The following is a 27,541-nucleotide window of genomic DNA, read 5'->3' as shown; positions in this document are numbered from 1 at the left end:
TGTAACGAAGGTGTCACGCCCTGGGGTGGAGCATAGCTCATCATACGACTTTTATTCAATCAAAGAATGTGTAAGCACATTTCAAAGGCGAAACCAATTGTTGATACTAGCTTCACTACAGCACGTGTTCACTTCGTTCGCTGCGTGGAGCTTATCAATGACTCGTACGGACGCAGACGAACGTTACCGGAGACAAGGGTATTCCCCTGTGAGGAACGTGGGAGAAGGAGGCGGTGATCGAGACACGGACAGCAATCGTTTGAAGTTTATCTGTCAATGCTGGGCACTGGTGAGTATAACGTCATTTTACTTCAACACTTGTCCTTTAAGAAGATGTTCTTCTGTATCCACCACTTCTACACCACGTAATGAAACCAGTGGCTTGTTTCACTTTCAGTTTGAGGAAAGGTGTGATTAATATAGAATACTAAACGAGCTCCCGTGTAATACCAGTTTTATGAAACGAGTGAATAGTTCAGGTATCTGACGAGCGAAAGCGAGTCAGATACCATAACTATTCACGAGTTTCATAAAATTGGTTTTACAAGGGAGCGAGTTTAGTATTTTATTTATTACTGGCCATTTATAACGTTTTTAGAATTATACTGTTGAGTGTGAATAGGCTGACACCTACACGATCCACGGCATAATCCAACTGAGTTTAACACAGTAATACTTCAAACACGTCAAAAGTTGAAACGTATGAATTTAATACCATCCAACGGTCCACCTTTAGAATTCAGGCGTCCGTTCCACAAAATTATCGTAGCGTTAAGGTTATCGCAACTCATATACTTTAACTTAGACCAACTAAACGAATGTCGTTGCGCTACCGTACGATCGCCTTGTGGAACGGGGCCTTGCACCTCAAAGTTCACAATCACATCACAATACCCGATGACGTAATTTGTGGAATTTTGTTGCAAGATCCTTCGGCGAAACAATGCCATGTGACGTCAACCTAGCAACAAGGTTGCTGGGGTCATCCAGTGTGCATAAGCTCCTCTCAGTGATCTATTATCTCCACACGCAATGTCGTTGAATAAGCCAAGGGATGTTGAGAGCTTTCAATATTTGTTCGTGAAACGTGTTCCGAGAGTACATAAGCACGCGTTTTGCTATTACACAATGTGTAATACAGCTGTATGTTTATTAAACGGGTGATCTCTTCACGGGCAAGTAATAATTACTTTTTTTCTACTTAGTACGATCGATTACGACAACTGCATACTATTCACATTCTAACCGAATAACTCCAACAATAACCAGACAAATTAACTATACAAAGTAGCACAAAACTATGGCATAGTGTGACTATATATCGCGTTATCGGTAAATCTCGTAATCCACACACCCTGTTGACTGTTTACAAAACTAAGCACGATATGTCATCGCTTGATCGAATACAGGGTCCACTTGCACAGAACAATCTTAGTTACAAGCCTACAATCAACTTTAAAATTACCATCCAATTGTCGTATTCCACGTGCACAAACCGATCTTAGCGCGATTGTAAGACAGCTTGGATTTAAGATCGCGATCTTAAGGGGCACTGATCTAAAGCAATTCCCCGGGACTGGTTGTTGCCTTTGTTATAGTTTTTCCCCATGAGTACCCGGATGATACAGTAGAAATCTAGACTAGTTCGCGACCTGTGCTGCGCAATTCGTAAGCGCATTTGCCACTTTTATTGAAAGTATAACGGCGTATGGTCACATTGATCAATAAAATGAAATACAGTTTTGGAAATAAAAAGGAAATGTAGGTATCTTTGTGGGTAGCATCGGTAATAATGACGAAGTTTTGATAAGTCACTTGCTTGGTAATTGTGCGATTTTCGTTTGCACTATTTTGACTTGCAACACAAAGTAAATATTTCTCTTGAGTATTGCTTATTTTATCGTTGTTCATATTTTTACAGTCAAAATGTGCAAAATTTTCACCAAGGAAATTTATCATGTTTATTAAACGCCTAGATCTAAATATTCAGTTATTTTTCAAATTGACTGAAAAATATGTCCATCTGTATTATTATAAAACAAATTCCAAAGATTTTTATGTTTAATATCATCACCAAGAGACTGTAAATGTTACGATGAAAAGTACATTTCTATATTGTTTGGCTTCTAATCCAATCTATAATAATCAATTGAGATGTTTTTAGGCCCTTTTGATCGTCTTAATCAATTTTAGTCAATCTGTTAAAGAAATGGACAGATTTTTCAGTCAAAATGACTGAAATATTTACACATTTTTTTAATTGCCTGAGAGAATAACATTTTACAAATTGACTGTAATATATACATGCTTACAAAAAAAAAGACTTGTTAAAACAACGTCTATTCCCAACCAAGACGTAGAGGAACAAGAATGAATCTGTTCAATGCTACAGCAAATGAATGAAAACAAAAGGCAAACATCATAATTATAACCTACCAAATTTATGTGTATAATTTTAGGCAGCTTCCTTGTTCGAGGAATATATCCGTGAATATCCACACAAAGGTACAATATCCCACACGTCTGCAGCTGTACAAAGAAACTTATTGGATGTCACGTGTCTCTGTAACAATCAAATATTTTAAAATATATATATCGTTTCGGGGTATTATAACCCGTGTTTGTTTCTCAACTGATCACTTAGATTGTTTCAGGTGTTTCACATAGGTGTCAAGTCTGAAAGGTCGGCTGAGAAAGCCCACGTGACAACTATTTTCATAACGTCCACGGTTCCTAAAAAAATCCATTAGATAACAATGAGCAATCAATCAACGTATTATCGGTTAACCCTTTGAACAAAGTATGTTGTTTTTACATCGGCACTTCACGCCATGATATGAGTGTATGCCCTTTGTTTTAGTAAACCTAGACATGTAAACACTCACTTTTGACATATCCACCATGCAAGATAACAGTGATTAATCAATCAACGTATTTTCTGTTTATCCGTTGATGACAAGGAACGATCCATTGATTCACAAAAAAGTAAATCAACTGATCATTCATCTCTTGCTGGGCTGCCACGTGCATATTACATAACACACATTTCACCTCAATTCAAACCTGTATTTAGATTGAATAATTACCCCAGACACAATAAATGGCAAATGTCAGGTAATCTGAGTGGTGCTACCACTAATTATACCAATAATGAATTCATTAACTGAGCATCAAGTGAACGACGACAAATACACAAGTGTAGGGTTATACCAGAAAACGTGGATGACAACAAGGGAGTAGTAATCATATTATCGAGGCAGTCCGAAATCCGAAAATGCTTTCACTGCATGGATGCTTTTTTTATGATTAAACTATAACCATCTGGGGTATTTCCAAATGGCAACATCCGATGAGATCCACCGTTCTTTTTGTCTGTTTGTTTAGGCTGAAGAAATTAATTAACATCTTTATAGATATCTTTATAGATCATGGTTAACCGATCTGTGATCCAAAATATGTAAAACAAATATTGCCCCCAAGTTTATTTAGCTGTCCTTGCAAGACGGTAGCCCAGTCTCTTGTCACGCTCAGTTGCATTGCATATCATCCGGGTACTCACGGGGAAAAAACAATAACAAAGGCAACAACCAGTCCCGGGGAATTGCTTTAGATTAGTGCCCCTTTAACTAAGATTGAAATCTTCAATGGTGGAGATACAAATATCTTAAACTAGACTCCTGTCTACGGTTGTCTGCAAAAGCGCAAATCTTGCTGCGCATACAACGTGTGGAACCGGTTACAACATACAACACGTACCTCCCTCCATCTCACCTTGCACAGTTGAAAGGTCCCAATTATTTGAAGGAAACTATAACTAGAATGTTGGCATTTTTGACGATTGTAGCCAAAGCTTAAGATCGCAATCTTAAGGATTTACAATAATTGCAGCGGGTCCACTTGCACAAAGCAATCTTAGCACTACAATTATTGTAAATCCTTAAGAACACGATCTTAGGCTACAATTGCCATCCACTTGCACAAAGCGATTGTAGGCTAAGATCATTGTAAGCTACAATGGAAACTTACAATTGATCCGGACCAATCGTAAGTAGCTAAGAATCGTTGTAGTCCCTGACAAAATGGCGTGCAAGACAGGGATTGTTTCACATTGATAATCTGCTTTACGTTCAAACACTGCCTCTTTTTTTTTGTTAAATTTTATGATTCGAATCGCTACTTCAACAACACGGAGACCGCACCACAGATTTAACATCAGAAATATCGTTTATTGCGATAGTGAATCACATAACTATCGAGTCGATAGCTAAAAGTTCTATTCCCGCCCGTCTCAATGCTGAAGGAAGTCTGAAACAACATACCTTATCAAGGGAAGGATAAAACCAGAGACCATCTATCATATGGTCTCTGATAAAACCTAGGTCGTCTGCAAGCAATTTGTAACATCAGTGACCCTTTAGATAAATCAAGGGCAGCTAATCATAGTTTATACTCTAGATGGGAGTGGTTTCCCTTTGTATAGGTATCATAGAATCTATCTTGCCCAGTGTATTAATGTTGTAGAACGGCCGAGCTCCCCTTGTATCCCTTTTGGGTCACATTCGTGTCAGTTATTTTGTCTTTAGGTTATCATTAAATTAATCTACAAGTAAACACAATTTGAAGTGCAAAATCATACGTTTAAATGTAACATATAATATGTCATGTAATATCTGAATTTATAAGAAACTAATACAAATATTCATCAAACAAGCAAATACACATGATGAGACATTTGAAATTTGTGAAAAATATCCCATATATAGCAAAAGTAAAATTCACACTTTTAAAAAAATATAATTAATACCCAGTGGATATATATTAAAGAACTGCTTTCTTGAAACATTATTCATTATTTTTATTTCCCGTACATGTTTTCTTGTAATCTCCCATATTTACGATTTTACGGAAAGCTCCCCCAAATAGATGACGATCATACATTTACCTGTTATGTTATTAGGACATATTATTATTTTCTATTTTTATTTTCATAATAAGTATATCACTAAATCTATATGCCAACACTAGCTTTGGCTACAATCGTCAAAAATGCCAACATTCTAGTTATAGTTTCCTTCAAATAATTGGGACCTTTCAACTGTGCAAGGTGAGATGGAGGGAGGTACATGTTGTATGTCGTCACCTTTTACACACATTGTATGAGATTTGCGCGTTTGCAGACAACCGTAGACAGGAGTCTAGTTTAAGATATTCGTACCTTCACCATTAAAGATTTCAATCTTAGTAAAATCGCGATCTTAAATCCAAGCCGTCTTACAATCACGTTAAGATGGGTTTGTGCAAGTGGAATGTACATCTTCCCAAGGCAAGAGAGTTAACTGACTTTAAAAGTCCAGTTTCCACCCTTGCCGAACTAGGCTGGTATTATAGAGTTACATTTTGGCTGGACTAACGAGTCTATGCATAGTCCAATACAAAATCGCGCACCGAAATCGAAATCCGGTCGTAAACTGTCGTGCAGATTTCGTTTGATTGCAGGATTTGCAAAGCCTGTGCACCGCCAACTCCCTGTCAGCAGATATTTTCCAAATCTTTTCATGTTTTTATTCAAGGTGCTCACGTGATTTGATACATTTTGCGATGTAAGACCCGTTTTATCACAATATAGATCTTTATTATCGATCAGATCGTCGTGACAGACCACCATTTTGTGCGAAGCAAACGCAACTGATACGAGAGGTGGAATCTGATTGGTCCATAGGAGAGGCTTAGAAGGGACATCACTCGAAATAGCCACTGGTGGCGCTACGATCGAGCCCAGTAATTCCAGCCTAGTTTGGCAAGGGTGGAAACTGGACTTTTAAAGTCACTTAACTCTCTTGCCTCGGGATGATGGTGGAATAGGACAATTGTGTGGTAATAGTAAAGTTGATTGTAGCCGCCTAAGATCGATTGTAACTAAGATTGTTCTGTGCAAGTGGGCACAGGACTCGTTGCGGTACGTCACGGCTACTCGTAAGTGTACATGTTAACTTTTTTAAGATAGTTTCTGGAATGTTGTTGAAGTGGCATTTCCTACCTCCAATTGAAATTGATTACAAAAGAATACATTTGTTTAGACGAAGTCCCTTGACCTAACCTAGGTCGTATGCATTACTGATTATGCATAATCCAAAACAGGTAGGGATGTAAACAAGATCATCCACACGTATCACACCACAAAATAGCCATACCGTGATAATATAGTTGCCCGCCCTTGGGTCGCTAATGACAGGTACTTTGTTTACCGAACATGGTATAGAATATCAGCATCGACCAATCCTAATTAATGTGTCAAAAACATTTAACAAAAAACAAGAAACATTTTGCGTATGACACATTTAATGGATCTGAAAGCGTGCGCCATTACAATCTATTATAAATGAACTACCGCGATAATATAGCGTACCATCCTTCATAATGCATTTTGTGCTGATAATTTGTCACAAAGAAGTACCACGATTTAGTATATACTTCAGTGTGAAAGACCGGGTTTTCCGAATTTGGGAAAAGTGATATTTTCATTTCAGCGAATATAACCCTTGATATTTCACTGCAGTGAACATAACACCTTGACGGAACTATTGTCATACAATAATTACCTCCCCTCAAATTGTGTCCTTTTATCGTAAGTGCCTCCCTCAGGGTTTATAGCGAAAACAGCACCGGGCGAAAACGGCACCGATTGGCAAAAACAGCACCTCGACTCAAGCGAAAACGGCTACTATTGCCTGGCAAAAATGACACCTTTTTTTTTACCTTGGTCAAATAAGTGATATTTAACTTACATGGTAACTTGCAAACACCAATAATTGTGAGATGTTAAAACAAGTTTATATTAGAAATTAGCCTCTACTCCAACTATAATCCAACTTAGCTTATACGCAACTCAATTTATTGTGAAAAAATAACATGCTTTGAAGAAAAATAATAGAAATTAAACTCACACCGTCTCTTACAAACACACATAACTGTGAAATTGTGAAATAAAACAAGAAAGAAATTAGACCCCTACTCCAATTTACTCGCCGACTCTGATTGGGAGGTGCAGTTAACTTATTTTGAAAACACTATACGCTTGTAGCGACCAGAACTAGGATACAACTGTAGCGACCAGAAGTGGGATACGACCAGAACTGGACTAAAAACAGTCCACAATTTTGTAAAACCCCATTTACTGCGATAATGCTTTCGGTTAGCTCTAAAACATATGGCGATATATATGCGGAATATGATTTAGTTTATGTTATTTTGGGGGACCATACTGAACATGATCTTTTGTATATTTTCATGTTTCGTGTCAGTCAGTGTTTTTTGTTGTAGTTGACAAGGAAGTTTGTAGTAACGTGTTTAACTAACTGCAGTTTTATGAGGATACCTGGACTGCTCAGTGTTATGTATGGAAAGTTAGGTGTGGCAGGTTAGTGAATTTTCCTAGTTAGATTATGAACACTGAATGACAATGCGTAATAAGGAAACATATGTGATTGATTATTACTTAATAATGTTCTGGCCTGTTTGACAATATGAGGAAGTGAATAAACGAAATATGTATCCTTACGTTTTTTGTTCCTTGTTGGTCTGCAGCAATAATTGCGGCATGAAATTATTGTGAGTGTGTGTCGCTTGTAATTTTTCCTTCTTGCAGAACTTGCCAGAATTACAGTATTTGAAAGGCTGAACTTCCTCATAAATAACATCTATGTAAAATGTGGGGTTAAGACATTTATCTATTTTGTAGGAAAACACTGTGTTCAGAAGTGGTCAAGATAGCTATTTAACAGAAAATTTACTGTTATTAAACATGTCACCACCTCACGAAGGTTATGATATGATAGACAATCAAATAATACATTTGGGAGTGATATCATGGTTAGAAAAAAACAACATGCTGTATCATGTGATAACTGTGCCCATGTAAATAAACCATATATATTACTACAAAAATCGTTCTTAAAATTATTAAAAGTAGAGGTGACGTTTTCGCCCGACACATAGTAGCCGTTTTCGCCAAATGCGGTGTCTTTTCGCCAGAGATATCGGTGACGTTTTGCTGAGGTGACGTTTTAGCCATCTCAAACTGTTGACTTCCTTTTTACATTAGTTCCGCCATGATAAGGCAAAATAAAGACAGATTGTCATTATGGAGTAAATATCGCTTCATATGCCATTTGTTATTCTCTTGAAAATGTTTTGTCACTTTTGTTTATATTTTTAAGATTTTGCAAACTCTCAACTTCTTCTTATACAAGGGGTGGTGAACCGTCCATGTGTGTTACTTTTGGAGAATTTGCGTTTCAAGATATTACGTTTGTAATGTAAGAATTTAATTTTCCGGTAGATAACTACACAAAAAGTATATATTAAATGGGATATTCCATGGGCATTTGTTGGGCTAGTTTCCCACTTTGATATCCAGGAGTTATCTCCCTTTATTCTCTACCACTTTGAAAGGGACAGTTTAAATTACTTTTTACCTTTAAAACTCATCATTAGGATTGGGGCAAGAATATAGGTCCCTAGCAACCTTGCTTGTTGTAAGAGGCTACTATATGTAACGTATGGTCAGACTCGGAAAGTTGGCTGCTGCATGTCAGTGTATCTCAGATGCGTGGATCGATGTTCAGACTCGTTTGCTTACTGACTGTTAACTTTACAACAAACAATGAGTAATTCTTGTCATTTCAATTCAGCTAAATATAAAGAAACATGCGTACATTGCCAATACCACTAAATATGTGCTGACCTGACATAGATCTACTTGAATATAACTTCTGCAAGGAAGTAAACATTTTATATAACACAAGGTAACAAGTTGATGTTATATCTATGGACGAAAATCCACCTGCATATACAAGTGTGCAGATCGTAGTGCATGTAAGCTGTCTGTCGGTCGGTCTGTCTGTCTGTCTGTTTGTCACACACACTTACACACACAGGGCTCTCATTCAGTTTCTGGTTACAGAAGGTCTTAGTAGTAAAGTTGGTAGATTTGCAAAATAATATCTCATTCCTCTTCATAATTTAGATTTCCTCTGGTGGGATGGAAGGGAAAAGGAAGAGGAGCGATGAAGATGAAGATGAAAAATCTGTACAGAAGCAGGCCAGATCAAGACAAGACAGTTAAGACAAGAGTCAATTATACCTATAGAGGCTACCTGTTTGCATTGCATTTATTATTACTAACATGCTACATCTACAGATGTAGAAAGAATATTGAAAGAGTATATTGTGCTAGGTTTAGATCTGTTAGCAGCTGCAGTTTGTTGATGATTATCTGTTGATGTTCATCCATTAACAAACAATTGAAATGTGTGTACAAGTGTATTTGATGTGTGTGTCTCGACTACAGGAATTCATCAGTTGTTAGATTTATAACCTTGGCAAACAAAGTACCTGGCTACATAAGTGTACATATAATAATGCCCTTTCTTGTAGCTAGCTACATAAGTGTACACATAATAATGCCCTATCTTGTACCTGGCTACATAAGTGTACATATAATAGTGCCCTATCTTGCAGCTGGCTACATCAGTGTACATATAATAATGCCCTATCTTGTACCTGGCTACATGACCGCCGTCATATAGCTGGAATATTGCTGAGTGTGGCGTAAAACAACAAACCAACCAACAAACCAACCTGGCTATAATAGTGTACATATAATAATGCCTTATATTGTAGCTGGCTACATAAATGTCCATACAGTGGAACCTCGTTGTGTCAAACTTTGACGTTTCAAATTCTCAGTTGTCTTGAACTCTCCTTCCGGCCCCTGTGAGTTCCGTCTATATTTATCATCTATTATTGTTGGATCTATCGAACTGGATGTGCAGCGTTAGAAATTGTCACTTAGTCCTATAGTCCTTGCCAAACTGCCCAAATAGTTAAGGTTTCATAAGGACCAGTAGCAATTTGCCATTTTTAAGGGTTTTGCTCTATGTTATCATTAAAATAATGAGTTGCCACCCCCTACACCACCACCAGCTCGGACACTGAAATTTACGTACAACTTAAAATCTAGTGTTGCGTTCGAACATGGTAAAAATCTCATAAGATGTTCGGTTTCACTTTGTATTGTTGCCACAAGCCCCGGATAATTCAACCTTTTTTCCAGGCCCCATAAGTTCTACACAAACATGTTTCAAAACTTCACATATTAATAAACTTATTAATGAAGATAATGGCATTGAGGTATCTCTTTGATTCTACAATTACACATATAAAGATAGATTTCCTTAATTCATTTTATGTCCTGCCTTGGTTTCAGTTACTGGTATGACAGGAGGAAAGGCCAAGAATTGTATCGTAATTGGGCAAAATAATCGTAAGTAAATTTCTGCAAAGTGAATGATAAGGATGTCATGTATATATAGCAACATCGTAAGACATTTTTTTATTGGTTTGTTTGCGGATTTATGTTGGACCCCCCCCCCCCAAACCACTTCAATTATTCTTTTGCCTTTTGCCTTTTGTTAAAACATATATGTAGGTTTTGAAAAGATATAAATTTTGATTGCCCTGTCTTACATATTTCATTATATCTTTTTTTTGCATTGCACAGGAAACGTGTCATGGCATAGGCTCACCATTTTTTTAAATAGTATAATGATCAAGATAAAGTATGTATAACTTGTTCAATGCGCTTACGTGCTAATGGGTAAACTATTTGTTTACAGACAATATAACACCAGCTTTTCTTTATTTGCAGAAACATGCCATCATTTTCAAGATCTTATTTGTGAGTACTTTTTGAATTCCTTTGTTCAACAAGTCAGGTTAAATTGTGTTCTTTTGTACAAAGGATGAATAATCAACAAATAATGTACATCGAGAAATCGACCCGTGAAGATCCAGGGTAAAATACGTCTTCAGCAACTTATGCAACTTAAAAAACAACTATGCTTGTCGTAAGAGGCAACTAACAGGACCAGGTGGTCAGGCTCGCTGACTTGGTTAATGCATGTCATAGTATCCCAATTGCGTGGATCGATGCTCATGATGTCAATCACTGGATTGTCTGGACTCGATTATTTACAGATTGCCGTCATATAGCTGGAATATTGCTGAGTGCGGCGTTAAACAAACAAACAAACAAACATCAAGAAATCAATAGCTGTCACATATGATGATCAATCACAAGATAAATGGAATGATTCAGCACTTTCATGGGGTCTCGATAATATGGATAGTAGAGAAATCATTCATAATTTTGCTTGCAAATGTTTTTAGGTGTGAAATCTTCTACTTCCAATCGTTTTGTACTTGAAGACTGCAATAGGTTCCCTCTGTTTAATTTTGAATTTGAGCATTGTGTTAATGTAATAGCCAGGAATGTGGGCTGATGTGGTAAAACATGATGCAGGCCAGGGTGTGAGCTCTGTTTATTTGTGTTGCTGATGACAAACGACACCCTATAACAATGAATGCAATAATAAACATGCCATTGCATGATACACAAAAAAAACAAAGCAGATTAAATATTAACCTACTACACATATAATATGTTCATGATATAAAATACTACAATCATAAGCCAAGGTACAATATTTAAATTGTTACATTTACACATATTTTATAAACAATCTCATTAAAATCAGATCTAGGTCCTCGCTGCCGCCTAACAAAGATCTGAGGACATCCCATTACAGGTCATGTCAGAATGAACTTTCGCGAACTTTGACCAACCACTGAAGCAACTAACAAGAAGTCGACATCAGCCAATTAGAAAGCAGAATTCTCGAGCTTTATGGCCCTCATTTCAATCTGGCGACTTCTATTTCATAGTATGCTTGAAAAATATGTTGACACAGTTCTCGATTAAAATTTAGAAAACGGAACACACGAACATTCAGGAAAGTGAGAGATAGACGATAATTTGACGGAATTAGTCGGACTGTTGTTTGGAATACCCCGTGTTAACATTTTCGAGGTTGCATGATTAGAAAGCACATTCCCACTGTCAATTTCATGATCTGGTAAGCGACGCTTTGATTGGTTGGATGAAAGGTCGTTCTGATGTGTACCTGTAATGGGATGTCTTCAGATCTTTTGTTTAGCGATAGTGAGAACTAAGATCTGATTTTAATGAGATTAATAAGATAAATATAGTACAATGAACTTGGGGCTGACTCGTTAATTAATTATGATTTGGAATAGTTATTATCATAGGAAGAGGAGGAGTAAACCTGGGCATTGAGAGAGTAAGTGGGTTAGGTAACCCTGGAGAGTAGTGTCCTGGGATAGCTACGACCTGGACTGTTTTTAAATGAGGTTTACTCTCCTATGAGCTGTGGCCAAAGCCCAGACGAGGTTGTGATTAATATTGAGTATTATAGCATCCGAGTAGTAGAGGTTACAGAAAATATGATATGATAATTTATAATGATAACATAAGTTATGGATGTATGGCGTGAAATGACATTACACCAAAATTATTAAGTAAGGAAAGGCTTGAGAATGGATTATAAAGGTGGCTGGGTTGGATGGAATACCGTATTCGACGTAATAAGCGCCCAGGGTGCTCTCAAAATTAGAAATAGGGGGCTCTTATTAGAATATTATTTTGGTGAAAAAAAACAAAGCTAAATTTCGTGGTTTATGCTGACAGCCTGAAATGTTTATGTACTACAGATATATGCTTCCAGAATTTAACTGCCAATAATTAAGGGTGTATATAACACACGAGTGCGTATTATAAGCGAAAAAGGGGAAGGAAGCTGTGCATATTATATGCGAATAGGGGTCAGAAGGGGTGCTAATTGGGATTGTTCACTAGCCAATATATCAGCAAACCTCGCCGTGGGCGCTTATTAAGGCGAATACGGTAATATGACAGGCGATACAATAGACTTAGCTAATGGGAATGGTAGGAAAATTGGAAGTACGTGAATGGAACAGAGCTGATGATGAAGAATATAGAGTAAAGAGAACAATGTTTATGGGGAGGAACAGCGCGCATGATGAAGATTATTTAGGTATGAATTTAATAAAGCGGCTTGGAAGTGGATGACTTACTAGACTGAGCTTACAAAAGTAGTATTTGTAGGTATACACATGGAGGTTGTTAGCATGATTAATGTACACAAGGTTAAAAGGTATAAAGATAAAACATGGAAATATGAGCTACCAGTTGCACAAAAAATTAAAATTTGATACAGAGAATAGAAGTTCATGCATGCTTTGAACGATGTGAACTCGAAAATCTCCTTGGGGTGTCAGATAAGGCAAGCTTCCTATCACATGGTACACATGCTTCTTCAGTAAGGACAGTCACAGCTTTAGGGTCACTGGAAGTGCAGACCTGAGTGTCTAACTGAACATCTCGGTGAAACATACGACATAACATCATTGGTCTGAAAGCATACATACAACATATGAGTTCTCACATACGGGCTGGTCAAAAAGCTCAAAGCCTGACTAACTGTCAACTATGGGCCACAGTAATATGAACTAGTCAATGTAGTACATTGTTTGAGTAGTTCATTGCAAGTGACAGCCAGTTGAACGTGATAGGGGTCCAAATAGACAGAGAAATGGAAAAGGATGAGTACCATGGAGTCATCATTTGTTTTACTTGAAAGAAAAGTACTCCGTCAAGAAATTCATGACAGCATGTCACAAGTGTATGGGGATACGTACCCTAGCTATTCTACTGTTATAATTGGGCTACTACGTTTAAGGCTGGGAGAACAAGCCTTGATGATGACCCTAGGTCTGGACGTCCCTCAATTTCCATAAATGAAGAGATAGAAAAATTTATACTGTCAGATAGACGTATTACCATCGCTGATCTTTAGGAAGACACAGGTCTAAGCCATGGATCCACTGACTATTATTCATGAACATTTACAGATGAATAAGATATCTGCTCGTTGGTTGCCAACCTTTCTAAATACTGATCTTAAGGAAAAAAGGACTGACATTGCCAGGGAAACTTTAGACCTAATTGAGGAGGATTTCGTCAAATTCAAAAAGAGATTAGTAACGGGTGATGAAACATGGGTCTACCACTATGATCCCGAATCAAGACGTCCATCCATGGAATGGCACCATTCCACTTCTCCGGGACCAAAGAGAGATTCTATCAAAGAAAAACTGCGAGCAATGCTGACTGCTGGAGTTCTACTACTTCATGACATCTCCTCTTCTCACTCCTCTCAACTTGCAAAGGCTGCTGTGCGACATGTAGACAAGAGCTTCCTCACCATCCATACTCGCCAGACCTCACACCAAGTGATTTCCACCTGTTTCCTAAAGCGCTATGACAATGACGATGACCTCAAAGCTGCCGTGAATGGGTTTTTCAGGGTGTCCTCAGAAAACTTCTTCCTGACTGGAATTGAAAATATTCACCATCGATATGAGAAGTGTATTGAAAAGCAGGGAGATTATTGTGTACATGTTGTACATGGCCACATCTTGAATGTACTGGTACCACAGTCGTCATGGTGTACATGACCACATCCTGAATGTACTGGTACCACAGTCGTCATGATGTACATGACCACATCCTGAATGTACTGGTACCACAGATGTCATAGTGTACATGACCACATCCTGAATGTACTGGTACCACAGTCGTTATGGTGTACATGACCACATCCTGAATGTACTGGTACCACAGATGTCATAGTGTACATGACCACATCCTGAATGTACTGGTACCACAGTCGTTATGGTGTACATGACCACATCCTGAATGTACTGGTACCACAGTCATTATGGTGTACATGACCACATCCTGAATGTACTGGTACCACAGATGTCATAGTGTACATGACCACATCCTGAATGTACTGGTACCACAGTCGTTATGGTGTACATGACCACATCCTGAATGTACTGGTACCACAGTCGTTATGGTGTACATGACCACATCCTGAATGTACTGGTACCACAGTCGTTATGGTGTACATAACCACATCCTGTATGTACTGGTACCACAGTCGTTATGGTGTACATGACCACATCCTGAATGTACTGGTACCACAGTCGTTATGGTGTACATGACCACATCCTGTATGTACTGGTACCACAGTCGTTATGGTGTACATGACCACATCCTGAATGTACTGGTACCACAGTCGTTATGGTGTACATGACCACATCCTGAATGTACTGGTACCACAGATGTCATAGTGTACATGACCACATCCTGAATGTACTGGTACCACAGTCGTTATGTTGTACATGGCGACATCCTGAATGTACTGGTACCACAGTCGTCATGATGTACATGACCACATCCTGAATGTACTGGTACTACAGTCGTTATGGTGTACATGACCACATCCTGAATGAACTGGTACCACAGTCTTTATGGTGTACATGACCACATCCTGAATGTACTGGTACCACAGTCGTTATGGTGTACATGACCACATCCTGAATGTACTGGTACCACAGTCGTTATGGTGTACATGACCACATCCTGAATGTACTGGTACCACAGATGTCATAGTGTACATGACCACATCCTGAATGTACTGGTACCACAGTCATTATGGTGTACATGACCACATCCTGAAAGTACTGGTACCACAGTCGTTATGGTGTACATGACCACATCCTGTATGTACTGGTACCACAGTCGTTATGGTGTACATGACCACATCCTGAATGTACTGGTACCACAGTCGTTATGGTGTACATGACCACATCTTGAATGTACTGGTACCACAGTCGTTATGGTGTACATGACCACATCCTGAATGTACTGGTACCACAGTCGTTATGGTGTACATGACCACATCCTGAATGTACTGGTACCACAGTCGTCATGATGTACATGACCACATCCTGAATGTGCTGGTACCACAGTCGTTATGGTGTACATGACCACATCCTGAATGTACTGGTACCACAGTCGTCATGATGTACATGACCACATCCTGAATGTACTGGTACCACAGATGTCATAGTGTACATGACCACATCCTGAATGTACTGGTACCACAGTCATTATGGTGTACATGACCACATCCTGAATGTACTGGTACCACAGATGTCAAGGTTTTAATCATGTGGTCTTCGATTCTGGCTTCGGCTGCTGGAGTTACGGCTCTGATCATAAAGGAATAGCCGGAATACATGAGTGTTTTGTATCCTGCTCTTCACAGGACGATTCCTAATTACTCAAGGAACAAAAGGCCTCAGTCAAGGGTGTGGAAGTTTGCTCTTTGTGATCTTTGATAAGTAACTGGTTTTGTGCGTAGCAAATAAAACCACATCGACACCTTTGCAGTATGGGTCAGTCTTGGATGATTTTAATCGTAGGGTGTAGTTTGTTGATGTGATCCATGGTGTCTGTTCAAGACTAAGCCACATGTGAATTAGATATGATACTGTAGGTGATAGGCAGGCATATACAACCACTTGGAACTTGTAATCTTTTATACACTTAGGAGTGTTTAGATCCTAGCAAAGGCAGTAGGATTGTGTTTTTTGAAGCATCATTATGCCTGCCAAATAGTTCGTAAAAGTTAGAGCCTTGAGTAGTGTATGCCAGGAAGCATTGGATAAACTTCTCGATGATGGGTATACCCTTTTCGAAACCTCTGTGTTGACCAATTCTGTGACACTGGCTGGTTCTTTAGTAGCACTGAGATTGTTCATGCAAGCGACATTAGTGTTAGGGTATTCCTGAAATTCTGGATGAAATCCTGATTTAAGGCCTGTGATAACAAAGTAACTATATTCAATTCTTCGGCAAAGGTCTCTATATTAATAGGAGTAAGTGTTATCTATGAGATTCCAAGTCGTTTATCCTATTTGGTTTTGTTGCAGCTTGATTGGCTGTGTTTGCCATTGCATCGCAGGAAGACATGTGCAATGTGGCATTGTAGATGGGTATCTCCTCTGTCATTAAAGTTATTACAGTTATTGCCTCACACATAACCTGCCATAAGTGTCATTTGTTGGTAGAGTTGGTTTCTGCCGTGTATATTCTTGTCCTCTACCCAGGGTAGGTTTGACTGAGCTCAAGTTGTTTGGACAAAACGTCTGTGCTATGTTGCAGATGGTACAGACCTTAGCCTTCAGCCCAGATGTGTATATTGACCAGATGCGGATCTTTCTCCTCCCATGTTATTATTTGTCCCTTCTCGAAGTAGGCAGCAACATGTTTAGCAAACATTACCTGATAGTTAAAGAAAACAGGGCAAGGATAAAGTTTGGCTAAGTCCAGGCATATCCTCTAATGCTTGTCCATATCAGCCATCAGTCCTGTTTCACAATAACATGTCCTGTAAATATCAAAGGCTTCCAGAAATTCATAAATGCGGAGAGAAGCCTTTTCTGTTTGGAATGCTTTGGTGTGACAAATTCTCTGTTAACCTCTGTTTGTTTCTCTCTCTCATCATGCGCTAGGTAGCTGGGTTTACGTATTTCCCCTTCTTGATTCTTCTAATAATAACTTGGGAAATAGGGTCGATATATGGAAGATTGTTTAAAGACGCTTGTTTGCCTGGCTGGTAGTTATCCTGTGCACTAAACTCTGGAATTCATAACTTTCTTTTGCCTTGAACACCTGTGTGAACACCTGGGACTGGATTGTTCTCTGGATTCTGTATATGGGCCAGTCTGTTGATGGATGGGCTCACTGACCAGTTCCTTGAGTTCGTAAAAATTCACATTTTTACCTGGTATCATTACTATTTGAAAGCTATTCATAAACACATGCTCATGATATAGTTGGAATTGTACAATCGACTCGCTTTATTGTCACCTGGCAATAAACAGTTACATTCACTGGGAAAACAATCTGTATTAAGGATGAGTTAGCTGATATTGCTGATCTGTCTACATTTACTGTACTGGACGATATCTCTTGATAACAGAAACTTGAATTACCAATTGTAACCAACCCTGAAATATTGGGCCTTATGCATGAAAAATCACATTTTGAAATTTCATTATAACTTAAAACTACAGCATCTTCAGAACACAAAAATAAATTTACAAGCTTAAGGTCATATTTATAACAGAGATACATGACATCATGCATTGCGATCTTCACTGAAGTAAGTTGACGTCAAACGCCTTTATGACATCATAGCACAATTGTATCCTAGCACCCATACAGTCCCTTTTCTCCTGGTGGATCCCAATTGGTTTTTGTGAGCAGCTGGGAATTAGGGGTAGTCATATAAAATTTACTTCATGAATAAGCGTAAATAATGTTGTAAGTGAGATGAAATATAAATGAAGGGGGTGAAAGTATAATGGGTAATGTATGGACACCAAACCCCTCATTTTTAGTGTAACAAAAGTTTGAATGCAGAAGAAGCATAAAAAGAGAATTGTTATGTAGTGAGTGAGTGAGTGAGTTTGGTTTTACGCCGCTTTTAGCAATATTCCAGCAATATCACGGCGGGAGCACCAGAAATGGGCTTCACACATTGTACCCATGTCGGGATTCGGCGTGACGAGCGAATGCTTTAACCACTAGGCTACCCGACCGCCCCGAATTGTTATGTAAGTTAAGTAAGTTGAAGGTTAGGTGAAAAAAGAGACAGGAGGTATTGTTAGGACTTCACAAACAAAAATACAAAATTAACATTACAATGAACATTAATTCACAACATACTGAAATAAAACAGCTAATGAATAAAACATGATCAATATATACAGAACTACTCTCTATCACATTAAATTCTTGTTTAAGTTGTGTATGCCGGAAACAAAATGTCCTAAAAAATACTACAATATGCTTCTGCAGGTATTAGCCGATTGTAAGATTAATTGGGCATCGAAAATGAAACTTTAATGTGTTATGTTGGTTTCAGTTATGTGTGGGAAATATGCACTGTATTATTATTATATGATGTTTGTTTGGATTTTATCAGAGTTTGTACTTAGACTAAAGTGTTCATATGAACAACACTGGAATGCTACGTTGTTTTGCACATCAAAAACAAAACACAAAACCTATTTCAAAATTGCATTTGGTGGTGAGCCCTATTTAACATGTATAACTCTTTCTAAATTCAGACTTGCACTAGCAAGATTTTGTTGCAGTTTGTTCAATCTACAAATTGAGATGGGTCATATTTACAACATACCTAGAGAAGAGAGGTGGTATAAGTAGAAGATGAATATTTTTTATTAGAATGTGAAAAATATGATTTGCAAGAAATATATATAAACATGTACCATGTAGTGCAACCATCTCTTTTATTATTTTTATGTTCTCTTAACAACATCAAATGTAAACACCATCAAACACAAAACAATGTTTGTCTACCATGCAAACCGTTTGAGTTTTTGTCTGTTTCATTCCCACACAATAGATTGTCTGGTGGATACGATATAACTTGTCAACCACAGTACATCAATGTTTTATACATGTAATAATGGACCACCATTACGAATATGGGCCGATAGATTCTTCTTGAATAAAGACTATATACCATAATGATTTCTTAAAGATTGGGAGAATGTGGGGATGGGGTAGCCTTGTGGTTAAGGCGTTCGCTTGTCATGCTAAAGGTCTGGGTACGCTTCCCCACATGGGTACAATATGTGAAGCCAATGCCTGGTGTCCTCTTGCTAAAAGAGGCGTATAGTCACTCACTCACTCACTCACTCACTCACTCACTCACTCACTCACTCACTCACTCACTCACTCACTCACTCACTCACTCACTCACTCACTCACTCACTCACTCACTCACTCACTCACTCACTCACTCACTCACTATATATTCCAGTTGAATTAAAGGAGCATATTATTTCATTACATTAATTCTTTTGTTCTCAGCTGAAACAGAGCTGAAAATCCGCTCAATGGATGACAGCAAGCACGTGTCAACACACGCAGAGGATGCTGCCTACAAGCATCTGACGGAACAAGGTTGTGTGGTCATCAGGGGGAGATCAGGATCTGGGAAATCCCACATGGGCTACACTCTGTTACAGAGGGCATCGAAGGAGTTCTCACGGAAACCAGTAAAGATATCATCACCTGATGAATGGAACTATCTACCCAAATCCAGTCTTGACAGTATTCATATATCTGAATATTTTGCTGACAAATTCATAGTCATGATTGACGATATTTTCGGATCTACTAATCTGATCCAACACAATCTGGACCAGTGGAGACAGAAGTTTGACCTTGTGTGGCCTCAGGTGGAATCTGGACAAATCTGGTTAGTGATGACATCAAGATCAGAAATAATTACACAAACAGAATCAACCTTACATAGGTATGACATATTTACATCTTCAAGAAGTATCAAATTGGATGAAAAATTACACGGTCTCACAGAAGAAGAGAAAATAGAGTTTTTGGACACGCTGTGTGGAAATCATATAACATATGTGGAAAAAACTTTGATAGCAATGACAGACACGGCTCTAGGCTTTCCACAATGTTGTAAATATTTTGCTTCACATAAACACATAAAGGAAAGTGGTTACAATTTCTTCCGCAAGCCCTTTGAAATTATCAAAGAAGAGATTAAGTCTCTGAAAAGGAGTCAACGAGATAGCTATTGTATGTTGCTTATGGTTGTGGCATATGATGGACAGCTTCCAAAAAGACTTGTGAAAACAATTAGTCCTCCTGAAGAGTTTACAAGTCGATGTAAGCAAATGATGAAAGCTTCTGGTTTGAAGGAGGAACCAAATATGAAGGAGATTCTTCAAGCTTTGTGTTGTGTTTACCTTGTCAGCGATGGGAATTGTTATCAGTTCTCACACAGGTCAATACATGATGTCTTGTTTGTGGATTTATGTGAGTCATTCCCCGATTTGGGAATAGACATGTGCACGCCATCTATGTTAGTCGAATATATTTGGACTCTTACAGATATTAAATGTGATATGAGAAATGTGTTTGTTTTGGAAAAAGATTATTATCCAACATTGGCAAAAAAACTGAGAGAATATTTGACGAACAAGGACAGTCGATACATTGTATTGTCCCATCCTTCTCTAAACGATGGAAATATTTTCCGAGAGATATTTGGAGGATGTGATATTAAGATGATGTCATTGCAAAGAAAAGAGAACAAGTGGATTGTTGAAACAGACTATGATGTAAGATATAGGTTCTGCAAAGTATGTTCAAACAATGATCAGGAGATTGGAAAGTGTGCAGGCATTACGTATGGTTATTTCCTATCTCATACCATAATGAATGGTATGGTTATGTTTGCTGAATACATCATTCACCAAGTCAGTTCTGCCACTGATGCTGAAACCCAGTCTATGCTTAACGAAGCCTTAGTGTGTTCTGTTTACGTGGGCCAAAACCACTTAGTTGATGTATTGCTCAGAATGGGAGTACTACCATCTTGGAAATGTCTTCATGTTCTGAGTACTTCACCAGGATTGAATCCTCAAACTTCCTTAAAGTTGATAAAAATTATCAAACTAAAACCAGATAGCCTGAAACAGCTTTTCCACACTTCTGTTAAGCATTACAATGTGACCTTCCTCGAAAGTATAATTGAAATGTGCACTGAAAATATGTATAATCACAAAAATGTTTACAGAAAAGCCATTGAAGGTCTAATTACAGAACTAAATACATCAGCAAGATATAGAGATATATTGAGCACACTTTCCAGAGCGGTGGAAGTCATGTCACTTCTTCACAAGGCAGGTGGAATCATGGATCTTGATGAAATTTTGACTCTCGCATCTTGCAAAAATGCCCCAGATACGCTGATAGAATTCATCTATGTGGTTTTTCAAATTCCCCCTTCTAATTGCGATGAAATGAAGTCGAGTTTGTGTCACGGAAAGAAGTTCCATCAACTTTTAAGATCTTTGATTGACAGAGAGGCTCCAGTACAAATGAAGGACGAAACTGTGAAAACTCTTCTCCATAAAGCAGCATCGAATCAATGCAAGCAATGTGTCAACATGTTGCTTTCTGATGTGGAAGGAACTGATAGTGATGGTAACACAGCCTTACACTGCTTGATAAAATCTGATGAAAATCACAATCATGAAGTGTTGGAAATACTAATTGAAAAGACAAATTACAGACAATGCAACAAATGTGATGAGTTGCCACTACATCCTGATGAACCTTATCAAAAACATTTTTACCAAGAAACATGTCAACGCTTTTTTGACAAGAAGGCAAGTATTCATATCAAGAACAATCTAGGAAAGACAGTTCTGCACTTGGCAGCTGAGGCAAAGTGCAAAAAATGTCTGGAAATGTTGCTACCAATGTTAGATATAAATGATCAGGATAAGGCGGGGAATACTACACTGCACTGTCTGACTCACTTTAAACGATATGGTGATTTTGTAAAGAGTAAATGTTCAGACCATGAAACATATCAGCTCTTACTTGACAAGGGGCCAGATGTCCATATCAAGAACAAGGCAGGACAGACAGTCCTGCACTTGGCAGCTTGGGCAAATTGTAAAAAATGTGTGGAAATGTTGCTACCGATGTCAGATATAAATGATCAGGATGAGAAGGGGAACACTGCATTACACCATCTCACTCACCATTTCGCTTTCTATAGATACTATTATGGTAAAAGAAGTAGGTGTTTAGACCATGAAACATATCAGCTCTTTCTTGACAAGGGGGCAGATGTGCAGATCAAGAACAATGAAGGACAGACAGTTCTGCAGTTGGCAGCGAGGGCAAATTGTAAAAAATGTGTGGAAATGTTGTTACTGATGTTTGACATAAATGATCAGGATGAGGCAGGGAACACTGCACTACACTATCTGCATCACCAAGGATTACATTTTAAGCGAATAAGTGGAGGTGATTGCCATAAAACCTTTCAGCTCCTTCTTGACAAGGGGGCTGATGTTCAAATTAAGAACAAGGAAGGAAAGACAGTTCTGCACGGGGCAGCTGAGACACATTGTCACAAATGTGTGGAAATGTTGCTACCGATGTTTGACATAAATCTTCAGGATGAGGGAGGGAACACTGTACTACACAATCTGCATTGTCAAAAATCATATTTTTTTGAAAGGAGTGAATGTGTTTGTCATAAAACTTGTCAGCTCTTTCTTGACAAAGGGGCTGATGTGAAAATCAAGAACAAGAAAGGACAGACAGTTCTGCACTTGGCAGCTGAAACACTTTGTAACAAATGTGTGAAAATATTGCTTCCGATGTTTGACATAAATGATCGGGATGAGGCAGGGAACACTGCACTACACTATCTCACTCACTGTGAAATACCTTTTAATGAAAGGAGTAACTTTGTTTGCTTTGAAACATATCAGCTCTTTCTTGACAAGGGGGCTGATGTGAAAATCAAGAACAAGGAAGGACAAACAGTTTTGCACTTGGCAGCTGAGGCAAATTGTAAACATATTGTGGAAATGCTGCTCCCCATGTTTGACATAAATGATCAGGATGAGGCAGGGAACACTGCACTACACTATCTGCACTGCCAAGATTCACATTTCAATAGAAGGGAATGTTTACATTGTGAAATATATTTGCTCTTTCTTGACAAGGGGGCTGATGTGAAAATCAAGAACAAGGAAGGACAGACAGTTCTGCACTTGGCAGCTGAGGCAAACTGTAAAAGATCTTTGGAAATGTTGCTACCGATGTTTGACATAAATGTTCAGGATGACATGGGGAAAACTGCTCTACACTATCTCACTCACAATGATTCAAATGTTGAGGAATCTGTGTTTGATAGAAAAAGTAAATGTTTAGACCATGAAACATATCAGCTCTTTCTTGACAAGGGGGCTGATGTGCAAATCAAGAACAAGGAAGGACAGACAGTCCTGCACTTGGCTGCTAAGGCAAATTGTAACAAATGTGTGGAAATGTTGCTACCAATGTTTGACATAAATGATCAGGATGAGGCAGGAAACACTGCACTACACTATCTGCATTGCCAAGAATCATATTTTTATGGAGTAAGTAAATCTGTTTGTCATAAAACATATCAGTTCTTTCTTGACAAGGGGGCTGATGTGAAAATCAAGAACAAGGAAGGACAGACAGTCCTGCACTTGGCAGCAAAAGCAAATTGTAAACATATTGTGGAAATGTTGCTACCGATGTTTGACATAAATGATCAGGATGAGGCAGGGAACACTGCACTACACTATCTGCACCGCCAAGATTCACATTTCCATAGAAGGGAATGTTTACACCGTGAAATATATCTGCTCTTTCTTGACAAGGGGGCTGATGTGAAAATCAAGAACAAGGAAGGACAGACAGTTCTGCACTTGACAGCTGAGGCAAACTGTAAAAGATCTTTGGAAATATTGCTGCCGATGTTTGACATAAATGTTCAGGATGACGTGGGGAAAACTGCTCTACACTATCTCACTCACAATGATTCAAATGTTGAGGAATCTGTGTTTGATAGAAGAAGTAAATGTTTAGACCATGAAACATATCAGCTCTTTCTTGACAAGGGGGCTGATGTGCAAATCAAGAACAAGGAAGGACAGACAGTCCTGCACTTGGCTGCTAAGGCAAATTGTAAAAAATGTGTGGAAATGTTGCTACCGATGTCAGATATAAATGATCAAGGTGAGAAGGGGAACACTGCATTACACTATCTCACTCACCATTTCGCTTTCTATAGATACTATCGTGGTAAAAGAAGTAGATGTTTAGACCATGAAACATATCAGCTCTTTCTTGACAAGGGGGCAGATGTGCAGATCAAGAACAATGAAGGACAGACAGTTCTGCAGTTGGCAGCAAGAGCAAGTTGTAAAAAATGTGTGGAAATGTTGTTACCGATGTTTGACATAAATGATCAGGATGAGGCAGGGAACACTGCACTGCACTATCTGCATCACCAAGGATTACATTTTAAGCGAATAAGTGGAGGTGATTGCCATAAAACCTTTCAGCTCCTTCTTGACAAGGGGGCTGATGTTCAAATTAAGAACAAGGAAGGAAAGACAGTTCTGTACGGGGCAGCTGAGACACATTGTCACAAATGTGTGGAAATGTTGCTTCCGATGTTTGACATAAATGTTCAGGATGAGGGAGGGAACACTGTACTTCACCATCTGCATTGTCAAAAATCATATATTTTTGAAAGGAGTGAATGTGTTTGTCATAAAACTTGTCAGCTCTTTCTTGACAAAGGGGCTGATGTGAAAATCAAGAACAAGAAAGGACAGACAGTTCTGCATTTGGCAGCTGAAACACTTTGTAACAAATGTGTGAAAATGTTGCTTCCGATGTTTGACATAAATGATCGGGATGAGGCAGGGAACACTGCACTACACTATCTCACTCACTGTGAAATGCCTTTTTATGTAACGAGTAACTTTGTTTGCTTTGAAACATATCAGCTCTTTCTTGACAAGGGGGCTGATGTGAAAATCAAGAACAAGGAAGGACAGACAGTCCTGCACTTGGCAGCAAAAGCAAATTGTAAACATATTGTAGAAATGTTGCTTCCGATGTTTGACATAAATGATCAGGATGAGGCAGGGAACACTGCACTACACTATCTGCACCGCCAAGATTCACATTTCAATAGAAGGGAATGTTTACACCGTGAAATATATTTGCTCTTTCTTGACAAGGGGGCTGATGTGAAAATCAAGAACAAGGAAGGACAGACAGTTCTGCACTTGGCAGCTGAGGCAAACTGTAAAAGATCTTTGGAAATATTGCTACCGATGTTTGACATAAATGATCAGGATGACATGGGGAAAACTGCTCTACACTAACTCACTCACAATGATTCAAATGTTGAGGAATCTGTGTTTGATAGAAAAAGTAAATGTTTAGACCATGAAACATATCAGCTCTTTCTTGACAAGGGGGCTGATGTGCAAATCAAGAACAAGGAAGGACAGACAGTCCTGCACTTGGCTGCTAAGGCAAATTGTCACAAATGTGTGGAAATGTTGCTACCGATGTTTGACATAAATGTTCAGGATGAGGCAGGAAACACTGCACTACACTATCTGCATTGCCAAGAATCATATTTGTATGGAGTAAGTAAATCTTTACATTTTAAGCGAATAAGTGGAGGTGATTGCCATAAAACCTTTCAGCTCCTTCTTGACAAGGGGGCTGATGTTCAAATTAAGAACAAGGAAGGAAAGACAGTTCTGCACGGGGCAGCTGAGACACATTGTCACAAATGTGTGGAAATGTTGCTACCGATGTTTGACATAAATGTTCAGGATGAGGGAGGGAACACTGTACTACACAATCTGCATTGTCAAAAATCATATTTTTTTGAAAGGAGTGAATGTGTTTGTCATAAAACATATCAGCTCTTTCTTGACAAGGGGGCTGATGTGCAAATCAAGAACAAGGAAGGACAGACAGTCCTGCACTTGGCAGCTGAGGCAAATTGTAAACATATTGTGGAAATGCTGCTCCCATGTTTGACATAAATGATCAGGATGAGGCAGGGAACACTGCACTACACTATCTGCACAGCCAAGATTCACATTTCAATAGAAGGGAATGTTTACACCGTGATATATATCTGCTCTTTCTTGACAAGGGGGCTGATGTGAAAATCAAGAACAAGGAAGGACAGACAGTTCTGCAATGAAACATATCAGCTCTTTCCTGACAAAGGGGCAGATGTGCACATCAATAACAAGGAAGGACAGACAGTTCTACACTTTGCACCCAAGGCAAATTGTAACAAATGTGTTGCTACCGATGTTTAACATAAATGATCAGGATAAGGCAGGGAACACTGCACTGCACTGCACTACCTGCATTGCCAATGATTACATTTTTATCAAACAAAGGAGTGAATGTGTGTGCTATGAAACGTGTCAGCTCTTTCTTAACAAGGGGGCAGATGTGCACATCAAAAACATGAAAAAACGCATCTTCCTTAATTTGAATAATGCAAACAAGGTCATTGATGCTTTAAAATTTGTAACAAATGTTTTGAAGTTTTGCTACTGATGTTTGACATAAATGATCAGGATGAGGCAGGAAGCACTGCACTACACTGTCTCTCTCACTATGAATCATCTTTTATTGAGAGGAGTAACTTAGTTTGCTGTGAAACATTTCAGCTTTCTCTTGACAAGGGGGCCGTGAAAATCCAGAACAAGAAAAGACAGACAGTTTTGCAATTGGCAGCTGAGGCAATTTGTAAAAAAATGCGGAAATGTTGCTATTGATATTTGTCATAAATGATCAGGATGAGGCAGTGAACACTGCACTGCACTGCACTTATGAGAAATCAGATGTTGAGGAATACTATCTTGATAGAAGGAGAACATGTTTAGACATGGACACATTGTACATTGTAACTGTATTGAGAGGAGTAACGTTGACACTTTGTACATAGAAGCATTGTAACTGTATTGAGGCGAGTAAAGTTGACACTTGGTACATAGATGAATTGTAACTGTACTGACAAGAGTAAAGTTGACACTTTCTACATAGATGCATTGTAACTGTATTGATGGGATTAAAGTTTGCACTTTGTTAATAGATGCCTTGTAACTGTATTGAGGGGAGTAAAGTTGACACTTTGTACATAGATGCATTGTAACTGTATTGACAAGAGTAAAGTTGACACTTTGTACATAGATGAATTGTAACTGTATTGATGGGAGTAAAGTT

General features: G+C 38.5%; 1 protein-coding gene across 1 annotated transcript; it reads left to right on the top strand.

Moving 5' to 3' along the window:
- Nucleotides 1-173: 173 nt before the first annotated feature.
- Nucleotides 174-26,996, top strand: LOC125376220. The gene is made up of 6 exons (XM_048388180.1): nucleotides 174-289; nucleotides 9,026-9,119; nucleotides 10,268-10,324; nucleotides 10,709-10,738; nucleotides 19,760-24,499; nucleotides 26,986-26,996. Exons 2-6 carry the CDS (start codon nucleotides 9,041-9,043, stop codon nucleotides 26,994-26,996), a joined length of 4,917 nt encoding a protein of 1,638 aa, XP_048244137.1. The 5' UTR covers nucleotides 174-289; nucleotides 9,026-9,040.
- The last annotated feature ends 545 nt before the right edge of the window (nucleotides 26,997-27,541 follow it).

The sequence above is a fragment of the Haliotis rufescens genome, unplaced genomic scaffold, assembly GCF_023055435.1.
Source record: "Haliotis rufescens isolate VD_foot unplaced genomic scaffold, xgHalRufe1.0.p SCAF_7, whole genome shotgun sequence".
NCBI lineage: Eukaryota > Metazoa > Mollusca > Gastropoda > Lepetellida > Haliotidae > Haliotis > Haliotis rufescens.
Note: the sequence above shows the minus strand (reverse complement) of the source record. Positions and strands in the feature narration are given on the sequence as shown.